The sequence below is a fragment of the Gracilinanus agilis genome, chromosome 5 (assembly GCF_016433145.1).
Source record: "Gracilinanus agilis isolate LMUSP501 chromosome 5, AgileGrace, whole genome shotgun sequence".
In the NCBI taxonomy this organism is placed as follows: domain Eukaryota; kingdom Metazoa; phylum Chordata; class Mammalia; order Didelphimorphia; family Didelphidae; genus Gracilinanus; species Gracilinanus agilis.
In genome coordinates this window covers 107,513,437-107,528,756 of record NC_058134.1, presented here as the reverse complement: position 1 = coordinate 107,528,756, position 15,320 = coordinate 107,513,437, and the positions used below count along the sequence as shown (strand labels likewise).

General features: G+C 40.3%; 1 protein-coding gene across 1 annotated transcript; it reads right to left on the bottom strand.

The window, feature by feature from the left end:
- Positions 1-221: 221 nt before the first annotated feature.
- Positions 222-15,052, bottom strand: LOC123250740 (putative DBH-like monooxygenase protein 2). Its single transcript, XM_044679969.1, has 13 exons — positions 14,765-15,052; positions 10,419-10,565; positions 7,452-7,613; positions 6,608-6,691; positions 5,609-5,776; positions 5,327-5,429; positions 4,933-5,099; positions 4,015-4,106; positions 3,624-3,720; positions 3,406-3,465; positions 2,114-2,244; positions 826-940; positions 222-452 (listed from the first exon to the last, which is right to left on the bottom strand). Exons 1-13 carry the CDS (start codon positions 15,050-15,052, stop codon positions 222-224), a joined length of 1,845 nt encoding a protein of 614 aa, XP_044535904.1.
- Positions 15,053-15,320: the final 268 nt, after the last annotated feature.

The following is a 15,320-nucleotide window of genomic DNA, read 5'->3' as shown; positions in this document are numbered from 1 at the left end:
CAAGGCTTTATTAGGTATAGCATCATCATTTCAGATCTTTTATTGGTTAAAAGCCAAGCTCAGGTTTTGGGAGGCTTGTTACTCCATTTCAAATTCAGGGGTGCAACAAAATGAAGGCTTTTTGTGGGGGAAGGATGAAGGAGAAATTGTGTAGGGTCAGTGGGGATAGGATGAAGGTTCGTATGTATATGGCCCTAAGCATGTGAGTCTCAGGGTGGGCCTCAGATTGTACTTTGGAGGGAAATCAGAAACCAAGAAAAGGTACCCTGTAGGAGTAAGAGAATAGTCAAGGAAAATGTAGGACTAGAGCCAGACTGAATTGGAGGAGCAGCTCGGAATCCTGCAGGGGTCTTGTCCTGTGGCTCTACTTTGCCCCCTATGGACTCCAAGCAAGGACCACGGGGAGTAGGGATTATATCTGGAATGTGGCCTGTCTGATTCCTCACCATTTCCTGGGGACAAAGAGGATAAATGATCTTGAGAGAGGTAGAGGCTGGGAGAATAATGAGGAGTAGAGCCTTTTCTTTTTTTTCTGCACTCATCTTTCCTTTTTACCTAGGAGATCTCAGACAATCACTGACAGCCTAGCTAAAGACATGCTCCTCATTGAGGAAATTACTTTCCCTTCCTTCTTCTCCACACCAAGGAGCATGTTTGCTCCTTATTTTCCCCTTCCTCCCCTTTTTCTTAACCACCTTTCCTCTTTTTTCCACCCTTAGCCTCCTATCCTCCATTCTTTTTTATCTTACTCTTATTTTTCACTCTCATGGTCTACTGTTCTACCCCAAGCTTCAAGGGAGCTAAAAGTCCAACTTGGTCACTCACATCAATGGTCTTTATTACCACCACTTGGTCAGCCTCCTTGCAGGCTTTTTCTGCCTTCTTGATGATTTCTGGGTTCCATTCAATATTATTCATGGCCATCATTCCCTCCATGGAGCTGTGAGAAGAATGTGGATGGAATGAGGGAGGTGAAGAATAAAAAAAAGGTGATTAGGAAAAAGGTCAAAAGAAAACAAGGGGTGAAAGGAATAGAAATGGGCATTATTCATAGCCAGCACTAGTGATGGGAAAACTAGATGGCCACCTAGGGTGGAACACAGAGGGAAGCAACCCTGAGGGACAGAAATATCACTTTTAATACAGGCACACAGTTTTAATGCTATGAAACATATGACACATAGGTACCTATTGGAGCAATAAGTCAAGTCATATGTGTTAACATGAAGACTCTATGCCTAAACATGGAATGCAGGGATTATTTCTTTTGTCAGAGCTCCTGGCATTAGTTTAGAGGTAAATGAAATTTTTAACAGATGGCAAAATAAGAATCCTTTCTTCCTAGCTCTACTTCCTTGCCCCCATTCCCCAAACAACTAATGCTTTGGGCAATAAAAAAGATTTTTGGTTTCCAATAATGAGGAATTCCAGTGTGGGGAAACTTCTTTCATATCTACAATAGCATATGACTCAGTGGAGGGAACCTAGGAAGTCACCAGAGGCACAGAGAGGTTTAATGATTTGGGTCACATAACTAATTGGTAAGTGTCAGAGATGGTATTTGTATTCAGTTTTCTTGATTCAAAAAGTGGCATTCTATTCACTGTAGCCATGATGCTTCTTTTAAAAACTAATATTTGCAGAAGTTATGTATGCATTTATTTGTTGAGATGCAATGAAAAAACAAAGAAAGTTCAATAGGAAGAGGAGAAGAGATTAAAAAACAGATAGATGCAGGACTGGATACATAGGGAACTACTCGCATCTTTTAAAGGAAAACAGACCTGATTAAATCAAAATAACATCTGGGAAGAATGTAGACATGATTAAATTATACATAAGTACATATTTGTCATGTTTCTAATATACTAATTCGGGTTTCTACAGCCAATTATTCTCATCTATTTTTGATGAATAGCTCTTGCTAATAGACACATACATGAAATCCTAGTCTATTGATGAAATTGCCAGATACTGGTAATAAGAGAGGAAGGGAGGGAAGACAGGAAAATATGGGAAGCCCAAAAAGGAGTTCTTTAGGTCTCTAACTCTCAGGGTGCTTCTTCTCCTCCATCTCCTTTTCTTCTCAGTCTTCTTTTCTAGGCATACTTACTCAGCTGCTTCTTCTCCAAGTTCATGAGCCACGTGAATGATGTCTGGGTACCCCATGCAACTGGAGATGTTGTTTCGGGGATAGTAGAAGAGAAAGATGAGGCACATCTCATTAATGGTGCTTGGGCCTCCCTGGAATAGGAGTGAGAAAGACAGAAATAGAGAGGACAGAGGAAGGCAGAGACAGAAACATACAAAGCAGAGCTCCGATAAGATTTTGCTTTCTCTTCTTTCTCTTCTTTTCCCTTAATATTTCAACTCCAAATGTTACGGCTATGAATATTTCTTAGTATAGTGGCTGTGACTTCCAGGAGCCATAATAATTAGACCAGTGGCCTGGCAAGTCCGAGAATCACTGCTCCCAACCTCTGACCCTAGATACAATAAGGAGAAAATCCTTGAGGGAAAGGACACATGATGTAGGGGGTAGGATAATAGGGTTATTGGATTACTTAAGGTCTTCCAAGATCTTTGAGTGCAATCCCCTCATTTTACTGATGATCTCATTTTAGACTGGGGATAACTGAAGGAGTCAGAAAGTGGGGTTAAAGAATACTCATATTCAGTTCTATATATGCATATACTTGGATATACTATATATGGATATGGATATAGGACTGAATATGAATATATATACTTACATATTTATTTCCATATATGATATATGTACACACATATACATATATACACATGTATGTGTATATGTACACACATATATTTATAGTTACAAGGGCAGGATGACAAGGACTTTGTCCTATAGCACTGAAATTTAGAAGATTTCTTTTTTAACAGAAACAACTAGCCTTAAGACTTTTAGCAATAATATCTAATTAAATTAGGAAGCTACTAAAATCTACAATTGTAGAGCTAGAAGAGACTTTAGAGATTGTTTGGTCCAAACCCCACATTTAATAAATGAAGAAGCTAAAGGCAAAATAGGGTTAAATGACTTGCTCAAAGTCACACAAGTGGTACGTGGAAGACCCAGAATTCAAAGTCAAGTCCTCTGACTCCCAGGATCCTTCCAATTGTATTCTAGTATCTATAGTGGCTGTATTAAAGGTGAACTCTTCCCCTACTAAGTGCTGTCATCTCCAATAGTAGTCATGAGGTATTCTAGGATTTCAGCATCAGCATCACTTTCTTCCCACCACAGGGCAATATCCTAAGATTTCCCTACCCCTTTGTCTCTTCAAGATTCCTCCCGCCCACAGCAATTTGTCTAACTATCATGGTTAGTGATGCTCACCCTAGGTGTTCAGATTTCTAGTTACTGCTCTGGGAGGCACTTACAAAGGTGAGTGTGGTACGATCAAGGGTCTGGTAGTGACACTCCACCAACAATTCATCTCCCTGCTCAAAGTGAAATAAGATGGAAGAAAGTCAGACACGCAAAAGAACTAAGAAATTCAAGAAAACTCTTAGGGCTTGTTTAGGTTAGAGTCATATGTAACCTTAATTATACTTCTAGTATTTGACCCCCCTCCCTTTCCCGCCCCCAAGGCTCCGACCATCTTGATTGTCACACGTTCATCCAAGTCTCGAGTCTCTTGTAGGTTAAAGTCATAGGCATCATCCTTGCAGATGGTCCTGATCTGCTTTCCATTCCTATTGGGGGGGAAGGAAAGGAATGTGATAAAGAGATGAGAACAATACAGACAAGAAAGTAAGGCAGGGAAAATACTGTGGAATTCAAGGAGCAGTTCCTGCTCATAAACCAAATAGCCAAAAGGATCTTGATCCCAATCCAATGTCTTCCCTGTATATTAATCTCCAATATTCAGCCCTAACTGTACTACAGAGGCCAGCCTCTGCCTATTCCCATCCTCACAAATACTCTACAGAAGAGCATTATAGTACCTCCAGAAATCCCATGTTGCAGAAGCAAACTTTTATCCTTACCTGTATTGTACGGCTTGCAAAGACCGCCCTGCTAGGTGAGTGTGCAGAAGATAACCATAAACTTGGATGTCAGGCACAGGAGTCCCATTCATCTATAACAGGGATAGGAGAAGGACATCTGACCCCCCAACCCCAAAGGGGGCTTCTATCTAGATCAGACACTAACTTCCTGTGTATAATTATGAATAAGTCACCTTATCTCTTCCATCCTCAATTTCCCCATTTATAAAATGAAAGGATTGAACCAAATGAGGAACCTGCTGACTATAAAATTCTATAGCAATAGAGAACTGAACCTGTGATTTCTTTAGTATAAAGATTTCTTGGATGAGGAAATCACACAATTTAGATTCTTAGAGAGTTGACTATAGTAGTAAGAGGTTAATTGATTTGCTCAGTATTACACAACTAGGACGTGGCAGAAGCAGGACTTGAACCCATGTATTCCTGGCTCTGAGACCAGTCATCTATCAACTTTGCTATGCTGTCTTTCTATCAAAATTATATGGTTCAATGTTAATAATTCACATTTCCATAGAACTTAAAAATCACTTCCTCATAACAAGTTTATATTTTTATGAAACTTATTTTACAAATAAAGAAACCAAGGCTATTTGGTCACATGGCTTTTACCCATTTATCTTTGATTTCTCACTGATGCTTTCACTTCCTAGATTCTCCATTCTTAATGCCTCTCTGCTCTTAATTTGGCTGCACAATACTCCACTGTCCATTTACCTTTTGTTTATTCTCATCTTGTACTCCATACATCACATTTCCAGAATGCAAACCCTATTTAAAGTTTTTGGGCTAAAGATGACAGATAGTAGGGTTTGGGGGAGGGAATATTTAGAAGTTAGAGGTTAGCTCTGGAGTTTCAGGGAAAGGAGAGGTGGTGTGAGAGGTTCTTGGACTCACCTCTTCAAACTTCTCGGTTTCACAGAGCCCATAGGACATAAAAGACTCTGCTCCCGGTGGTATGAAGTGGATGGGGAAGGTAAAGAATCCAAGCTGGAGGACTCCCATGTCATATTTACGCAGGATAGGAGTGAAATAAACTCGAATCCCAGAAGAGTCATACACACCTGGCCAAAGGGAAGCATACTTAATGGGAAGTGGGGAGCAAATTGCTGAATGGACAGAGAAAGGTTTAGTTATGGTAAAGGGAAAGTAAGAAGAGGCATAAGGTTTTGAGAAGAGCTAAACGTCTCAGACATGAGCCCTCATTCCCATACTTTCCAGGCTCTCAAAAGGAATTAGCCTGCCACTATCAGGCACTCTGTCCCCATCCATCCTACCCCTACCCTCTCACCAGGAAGATTGTGGAAATTGCTGTAGTGAACCTCTAGCCGGATCCACTGGGGATCCAAGGGAGTTCCAATGGAAATGCCCACATCATCTGGAAACTGGTAACTCTGAGATAAGAAAGGATAGGTATAATAGTGAGAGATAAGTGGAGACATTGTAGGGCTTTGATTCTCCCCTAAACCTCCAAATACCCTACTTCCCCATCATCCTCCAATTTCTCCAATCCACCCAGCCTCCCAGAAATTGTAGCTAAAAGCCAATTATTCCCTAACCATCCTGGACTTACAGTGCCCCCGACAGCCCAGCCCACGATCACTTGGGAGCAGAGGGAGAAGGCAGGATCAGCACCATAGCAGTCACTAATGCCCGTTGGGAGGGAACTGGCATTTCCACAGGCATAAACCAGGATGTGGTGTACCATCGTCTCATTGTGGTAGATCAGCTTCGGCTCAAACTTGCAGTAAAGGATTGTGAGGAAGATGAGAGGGACTGTTACTTCAATCCTAGACTTAGTCTGTTCTTTCCCACTCCCTGAAGCAAAAATCTGGTCAAGACTTAATTTATTCCTTATTGCCCATAATTTCAAAACCCACATCTCTCTCTTTTTTTAGTGGTGGTGGTGGTGGGGACTTTTATACCAGAATTGACAAGTTTCTCATTTACTACCATGTTTTATTTTGCATGATATTGTCAACTGTAAACCCTTTGAGGGCAGGAATCTTGTCTTATTTATCTCTTACATGGCGCTATGCCTTTTACAATGGATAAAGTTCTGGAATTAGGTCATATTAAAATAGGTTCTGCTCTTCATTCTCTGGCAGTGATAAATCATAATATATAGTCTAATTAGCCATTCTTACTTCTTAAATAGTGTGTTGCTACAGAGTATTCAATCTCCATTTTTTAAAATGTGCCTATCAAAAAATTCTTGGATCAAGGTCCCTGAGCTCACTCTATATCCTTAATCTATGCCTATTCCCTTACTTCTCCTTATTCTCCAGATCTAGTACCTCCATTCTCCTTAATCCTATGACTTTTGCTTCACCCTCACCTTCCTACATACTCCTAATTATTTAAGAACATCAGAATTATTTACTAGGCTGGACCTATCTACCCAGCTCAATATATGACTATCCCTCTCAGCCATTACCAACCCCAGCCCTTTCACACTCTCCTCCTTCTGGTCTGATGACTCCTTTTTAAGGTCTTCTTTTTTTCCCTCTATGTGTCCTTTTCTTATGATTCCTTTCTTCCTCTACCCTCACCCTTTATATTTCTGTTTCACCTTATAGATGTGATGCTTCTCCTTGACGATGGGCAGAGGAAGAAAGGTGCAGGCATAAGTTGTGTCATCTTCAGGGATGAGAAACTGGGTTGGAGATATACAAAGAAATTTAGCTATGGTGGAGGTATGTACTGGATATCTGGGAAATGAAGCGAGGGATTAAAGAAAGAGTGAAAAACAAATGATAGGGCTTTCTCTGTTAATATCATAGGTGAGCCCAGGATTTTGAATCTAAAAGCTCAGCCTGAATTATAACTAATATTTCCAACTTTTGATCAACTCCTAGGAAGTATATGTGTGCCACATATAGTATGTGCCATGGGATCTCTGGGGCAGGTGGTATAGTGGGAGGGACATGACTGGTTTGAAGTTTGGCATCCTCTTGGGAAAGATTCTATTGGATGAAGAAACCAGAAAAGCTAGTTAAAAGTTGTGCAAAATATTACAACTGGATATTTGAGGATGTGTGTTTGTATGATAAAGAGGAACTTATTTAGTATTTATGAGCTGCTTTTGCTCTGTGATTCATTAACCAAAAATATTTTTTTTAATTTTATACTGATTTCTTTAATACTCTAATGACTATGTGCCCTAGATTGGATCCTAGACATTTAGGGAGTTTTTAGTCTCTCTCCTGCTTTCATTGTTCTCTAGGTCCTGCTTCCTTTCTATTTCCTCATTTCCCATTTCTAGCCTTGAATAGTTTTTTCTTACATTCTCCTTTTCCCCATACCTATATTTGCCAGCTCCTTTTTGGGTCCAAGGGTGGTGTGAGGGAAGTTGGAAAGATTAGGGGTGATCAACATAGGTAGAGGTCCAGTCACAGGCACTTAATTAAACTCACATCAGTGATCTCCAAGTCATGGATATAAGAGATTTTGGGGGCATCAAGATCATCAGGATGGACAATCTGCAATAGGAAGATTGACTTGACAAAGGTCTTCTCCCTCTCCAGCTTCACTGTGTCATCCAGCCCATAAGCAGCCAGGACCCGAATTGTGTCACTCTGGCAAAGGGAAGTGAAAAACAGGAGAGGAATAAGAGGGGAATATCCTCAATAGCAATCATCATACCCTTTATAAACACCATAGCCATGCACATTTAACTCAACCACGAGTGGTGGGGGATGGATAGCTGGGTGCAATGTGCTCAGTATGGATGTAGATAGACATGTTTCCTGAGATTGACATTCTGAACCTCCATCAATGACTTAGTGACAGTTTAGAAGAGCCACCCAATAGGAAAAGAAAGCTATACATATGAGTTTGGCTCTTCAACATGTCCCTGATCTCCAATTTTCCTCCTTGGTTTTCCAGGAAGACAGTTTCCCTTTGGTCAAGATTGTGCCTTCTCTCTTGATCAGAGTTGAGACCTTATCTGACTCAAAGCTGAAGTACTCATTCACACTTGATCTCTTCAGGTTTCTTCTAACTTAGATCACTTTTCTGATTTTTGTTTGCTATTTTTCTTGGATAAAATGACTTACTACCTCTTCTCAGTAATGGTACACTGAGTACCATCTGATGAGTACACTAATGCAAGTAGTGTTTGGTGGGAAGGAGTTAAACTGGTTCTCTTAAGCTTTGGGCTACTCCTAAACCCCTTGAGAGTGTTCATTAGTGCCTATTTTGTCCTGAATTTTGTGCCTCTAGACAAGACATATATTTCCAGTATGTCAAATAGCTGGATATTGATGGTAATTGTGGCCCAAGATTACTAGTGCTAGAACCTGGATCCTGGATCCTGGAGTATCTTAGTCCCTCAGAGAACTATTTCAGTTGCATTCTAATGGAATCAAGCTGTAGGCCTCAGGTTCAGCCCCAACAAAGTAGGTTGTTGTAATTAGGGGAAACATAATAATGTAATTATGACTGTTATAAGACAGCAATATGGTCTTCTCCTCAGATCATCAGTTTCAAGAACCATGACTGCATTCTATTTACAAAATGCAGTGACATCTATGTCAAGAACACTATGATCATCAGTGGTAACAATTCATACATCAACTATTGCAGCAGATATGCCTATTGACTTCCTTCTAAAAGAACACTTTTGGGGTCAGTGAGTCTTCTTATGACTTACTAACCTCCACATAGTCATAATCCTATGACATTGGCTTCTTTGCTGTTCCTTGAACAAGATACTCTATGTCTCTATTCCAGAAATTTTTCACTGGCTGTCTCTCATGCCTGGAATTATCTCTCTCATTATTTCTGCCTCTTGTCATCTCTCGCTTCTTTTCCTTTTTTTCTTTTTCCAAAAAATCCCCTTTACATTCTGTCTTAGAATTAATATTAAGTATCAATTCCAAAGCAGAAGAGCAAAAAGAACTAGGAAAGTGGATTCAAGTGATTTGCCCAGGGTCAGACAGGTAGGAAGTCTTAGAGGTCATATTTGAACCCAGGACCTCCATCTTTATCGGCTGAGCTACCTAGTGTCCCTCTGGTTTCTTTCAATGTATAGCTAAAATTCTATCTTCTGTAAGATGACTTTTCTGATCCCCTTAAATGCTAGAGCTTCTCCTCTAAGATGAATTCCATTTACATCTTGTTTGTACATAGCAGTTTACATGTTGTCTACCCCATCAGACTGTGAGTTCCTTGAGAGCAGGGAATGTTTTTCACTTTTCTTTTATCTCCAGCACTTATCATAGTGCCAGACATTGTTGTTTGTCCTTCATTTTTGAAGAAGATCAATGACTTCATGTGGTGACATTTTGACTTGCTCATAAACTGGATTTAAGTGAAGATGAGTTGGACAGATGTAAACCCCACTGTCTCTTGAAGAATCAGTAAAGTCCAGTGGCAAGACAAAAGTAAGGACAACTGGTGATGACCTGGAATGCAGTGGACGACCTTGGCATCTTCAATGTCTGACCAAATTCTAAGTGCTGCACAGCACCTATTTCAGGTACTTTCATGGCAGTCAGAAAATTGTTCTCATCTGCCCATTCTGTCAGTGAACGTCTTCACATAGTTGGGGTAGACACTTTCCTAACTCACTGTGCTAGTCTTCCTGGAGTACCCTGTACACCCCACTTTGTAGGTCCCTGATAAGTGCTTGTCTTTTTGACTTGAAAAGCCATACTACTGGAGCTTAGTGAAAAGAGTATGCAGCCTTAATGGTGTTGATAGGGTAAGTGTGTCCCCTTCCTGTTAGATTGCTGGTGGAAAAGACTTGCCTTTTGATGTCTTCTTTTCAGCAAAGACAGTCCTATCTCAGATAATATCTTGATGCTGCATCTTTACATTTAGATAACTCATGTGGACATATATCTTGCACATATGTGTAATCACAAGGTGGTCTTCAGAATCTATACCTGTTTAGCACAAGTCTCAGGAGGGCAAGTTCAGTAGGGAATAATAATAAGAAAATAGATTTTGGAGTTGAAAGGAAGCTTAGAAGTCATATAATGTAACCCTTTTATTTTACAGATGAGAAAACTGAGGCTCATGAGTATAAGAACTTGTTCCAGGTTACACAAGTGCAAAGTAACACCTGGGATTTCAACCATGGTCCTCATACTCCAAAATCTATTGCTTTTTCCATTGTACTATGCTGCCTTCCACACATAAGGAACCCTGTAGATGGGCTCAAGAGAAAGGATGATTGAAGAGTATGATTAGGGCAGGGACAAGAGAAGGGTAACCCTGGGAACATGAGAGACTGAGAATGCCCTGGATTTTGATCTGATTTAGGGGTGATTCCAGATCCCTGAGGGTTAGGATAGTTTAGAGAAAATATTTCAGAGTTCAAATTTGAGAAAACTGGTCCCCACCCACCAATACCCCCTGTCCTCCTCTGTTATTACTGTGATGTCTCCATCATGGGAATCACAGGAGCGGAAGGGCCGGGAGAAGCGCATGGTGGTATAGACAGCATCTTCTTTCAGCAATTGAAGCTCTGCATCTTGGCTGCCATCCTCCTGCAGAGTTTCATCATCTACCAAATGCTGGTCCTATCATTTTGGGGAATAAAACAATAGAAATGTGTCATTGACAAAGGGATTATGCCTCTGAATCAGAAGAGAAACTCCACAAACAGAGGGGCCATGTCTCTTCTTTCTTTTTTTTAAGGGGTTTTATTATAACATATATAACATTATTTAGTCATCTCAGTTGTGTACAACCCTTTGTGTCCACATTTGAGGTTTTCTTATGTATAGGTTGAGATTTTATACCTTTGAATTACATTCTCCAGAATTCTTTCCATACACTTATTTCCCAGAATTACATTATCCTAGTTACTGAATGTGTGAAAATGACCCAAATGATCTCATTTCTTTAAAAATTGTTCTATAATTCAGATAGTTCTTCCATTTTCAATCCTAATAAGATTTCATAAAATCAGACCTCAGTAGACATCTTCACAGAAGCCCCTTTGGCAACACTCTTAACAAGTAGTTACCACTTTCTGCTTGAAGACTTCCAGTAATCAAGGAACCATCTCCTGAGTGACATGCTGTACTTTTTGGAGAGCTCTAATTGTCATGACATTTCACCTTCTGCCAAATCCTCATTTTTACCACTTTTACTCATTCTGCCTAGTTCTGCCCTCTGGGCACAGGAAAGCTAATCTCTTTTCTATCATAATAGTTCTCAGGGAACATCAGTCTTGTCTTCTCTGTGGTGTAGCAGAAAGAGTGCTAGATTTAGAATCAAAGGCCCTGGGTTCAAATAATGGTGCTCTGCTACTGCCTGGGTGATCTTGGGCAAAGGATTTAAGAACCTCCTTTGACCTTAGTTTTCCTCATCTGTGAAATGAGAGAGTTGGGCTGGATGATTTCCAAGGTCCTTTCCAAACCTAAATGTGAGCCTCTCTCCCGCCCTCCTCTTTCTGGCCACTTTCCTCTATCTAGCTTGTCAGCATCCTCTGTATTCTGCATGGGATCTCACCACAATCAAGCTACCAAAACCACTGCCTCACACCCACTACTTACTGTCCTTTCGTTAATGCAGCTCAAAATCTCCACTTATACACTTGGCAAAGACACTGGAGTGTTTTGTCATTTCTTTCTCTAACTCATTTTATAGATGAGGAAACCAGGCCAAATAGGGTTGAGTGACTTGCCCAGGGTCACACAGTTAGTAAGTATTTGAGGTTGTATTTGAATTCAGGAAGATGAATCTTCCTTTCACCAGGTCCAAAGCTCTGTCCCCTTTGACATATAGCTGCCCTATGTCTCCTTAACAGTTAGCATCAACTGGGCTAAGGTTCCATACAAGGTTCCATACCCTATTATATTCACACTTCCAATAAGTATATGCAAAATAATATTTGGACACAAAGGCAGGAAAGTAAATTTAAGGTCATCTAATTTAACTCCTTCATATTTTGAGGATGAGATGAGGAAACTGAGTTCTGACTTCATAGTCACTTCTTTCCACTTGCATCCTGCTGCTTGATTATTCCTCTTCAATGATTATTTCTTTTCTTTTTCTCTTTTTTAACCTCTTACCTTCTGTCTTAGAATCAATACTATGTATCAACTCCAAGGCAGAACAATGGTAAGTGCTAGGCAATAGGGTATTAAGTGACTTGCCTAAGGTCACACAGCTAAGAAGTGTTTGAAGACAGATTTGTCAATGATTATTTCTAACAACATACTCTCAAGTGTTACTGTTAAACTGATTTTATTATTTGGTAACTCTTCATTTGTATCAAAACTTGTTTTTGTCTTAAAACTAGATTATGAGCTACCTGAGGGCAGAGATTGTGCCTAACACATATAAGTATTTTGTATTCTGTGTTTAGTCTTTCAGTCAAAGAAAGTAGCCAAAGACCCATAGAATCACCGATCATTAGATAATTAATTTGGAATAGCTGGGTATAATATTCATTGTATCATAAGACTTTAAAGGTCATCTACTCCAACCTCCTCATTTCATAGATGAGCTAACTGTCCCAGAAGGGCTGGACAATTTGCCCAGACCACTCAGATAATAAATAATAGGTCTAGAAAGGCTCTTAATATTTGAATCCAACACCTCTCATTTTATAGATGAGAAAGCTGAACCCTACCTTTATTGATAAAGTGACTCCAGATTTCCTTTTTCTAAGGCTATGCAAAAGACATTCCCTTTGTAAGACCACTTATAGCAAATCTTGGTTCCTGGAATTATGACTCTTCTAATTATAGCTAGATATTAGAGTGGATAGAGTACTGGATCTGACATCAGGAAGACATAGTCCTGAGTTCAAATCCGGCCTCAGACACTTACTAGCTGTGTGACCCTGGGCAAATCAGTTAACCTGGTTTGTAAAATGAGCTAGAAAAGGAAATGGCAAACCACTCCAGTTTCTTTGCCAAGAAAACCCCAAATAGGATCACAAAGTGTTGGAAATGACTGAAACAACTGAAAACAACCTATATTACAAAAGTGCAAACAACCCTGAAAAAGGCTAACTGGAGAATTTCTGGCAGTTAAGAAGGGTTTAGAACTCTGACTAGAGGCAGTTGATTCTGGAGGCTCGGTCAGAGCAGGAGGGTCAACTGAGCTCAGTCTTTTGGGCTGAAACCTGGCCTTGATTCCTTGAATTTGTACCTTTTCTCTTGAGATTTGTAGCTTAGCTAATTCCTCTGGATCTCCCTGACCTTCCTTATTCCAATCACCATTTCCTTTCCTAATTTCCTGTGGGTTCTGGGAGAAGGGTGGATTTGGGTGGTAGAAATCAAATTTTGAAGACTTAGTTTTTCCCCATAGTCAAGTAGGGCTTTCCCTTGATACAAATTATCTCCTGATTCATTGTGTGCAATTTTCCTAACCTTAAAGGCAACAAAACTTCCCGGGACTTAGTGAGGCAGGCCCTTTCTCAGTCTCTCATTCCTGTGTCCCTCCGCCACCTGAAGCTTCTCCCATGGCAGTTGTTAGAGATACCTTGTGTCCCTCTGTCCTTTACAATCAACCCTGAAACTCAATAAACCCTGTTGTCATTTAATCAAACCTTTGGCTAAATCATTGGTTGAATGATAAAAGAGGGATAAAGAGAGAGAAAGGAATAATTTCTCTTTGGGTCCTGAGGGGAGTTAGAGGCGTCCATCTTGGAGGAAGTGATGATCTCTATACTTCCTCTGGACTCTTCCTTTGTGAAGCTGAGAAACTGACTAGAAAGCCCTCCTGTCTTATTCCCTTATTACAAACCATAACAACTTAGAGCTAATAGAGTCTTACAAACAGTGACAATTCTATCAGTATTTGTTGTATAATTACATGAATATATCTATGTCTATATCCTCTCTCCTCCTTGAGGTAAGTGGTTATGATGCTTCAGTGTTCTTTCTTCTTCAAAAAATTAGAAAATACTTAGAATATCAGCGAAATGTTAACCAAAGGTTCTTATTTTATGGTTTGGATGGAACCAATGGGACATCCTATAAACCAATCTCATGATTTTACACAAGAATAAATTGGGACTTATGGAGGTAAGTTGGCTTGCCAAGGGTTAAGTAGTTAGCACGTGGTACAGATGGAATTTGAACATAGATTGTGTGACTGTAATAAATGTTCTTTCTACTGTATCCCTCTACTGTATCATAGAATATTAGAGTAAGAAGAACCAAAAGAGATTTTCAAATTCATTTTCCAGATGAAGAAATGGAAGCAGAGTGGGATTAAGTGATTCATCTTATGTCTCCTGCTTTATAGTGTAATGCATTTCCCAGTATGTTGTGTTTGGCTATAAATAGAAAGATAGATTTGAATGTGTTTGACCATATGTACTGCCATTTAGTAGCTTCAGGTTCCCACTATTGTAAAAGGCCATTTTAACTGCGATTTTCAGTTTTATGAGCCAAATGAAGAGGATTTTTACTAAGAGAAGAATGAAATGTCTTCCATCTTTAATGTTCTATGATCCTCTTTATATGTCTTTTGATATACACAAGGATATACTAAGGTAGGACCAGTTGTAAAAACTGGTGCTGGAAGCTAGGAATCTTTGACGAAGTATATGCTCAGGATAAAGGATGAAAGGTAAAACCTAGATATGGCATCTGGCACATAGTAGGTTTATTGCCTTATTAAATGACTAAACACTTTGCCATTTCCCAATGGGGACATAGCATTGGCAGCCTGATATTCGTGGGATGTGCCTGGCCTCCTCCCCAATAGTTTACTCCCATCCCTAGGGGAGAAGAGAAACTATACCTCGACTCACCGAGAAGTAGACAGTCCCATCGGGCAGGACACCTCCAACCACTAGATCGGCCCCAACATTGGTGTAACGATTAGTGACACCAAGGCCCACCCAGCCAGTTGTCCGGACCTGCAGATCAAAGGTGATAATCTCAGTTTCAAGATCAAAGTCCCAGCGTAGATACATGACATTGGATGGGTCAAGGAATCTTGAGTAACGAAGGGGAGATGTGGGGCCATGAGGGATTCCTATGGCAGGAGCAGCCAGGGGCAAGAGGAGGAGTAGCCTGAGAAGGAGATCACAAGTCATGTCTCTTGGGCCCCGTGGCATCTGTCTTGTAGAAAGGCAGCCCCTGCCCAGGGATGTCTGGTTTATATGTATCTAAAGAAACTTAGGCACTATGCCACAGGGGAGGAACAGGATATAGTCCTGGGATCTGATTACTCTGTGGGCACAGGAAGGTGCCACTTACATAATCCTGAGGTGGAGAAGTACCCAGATGGGGGACCAAACACAAATGGACAGATAGGTCTGGATTCTAGAAGAGGGGATTGGCAAGGAGTCATGAGGGCAGTGT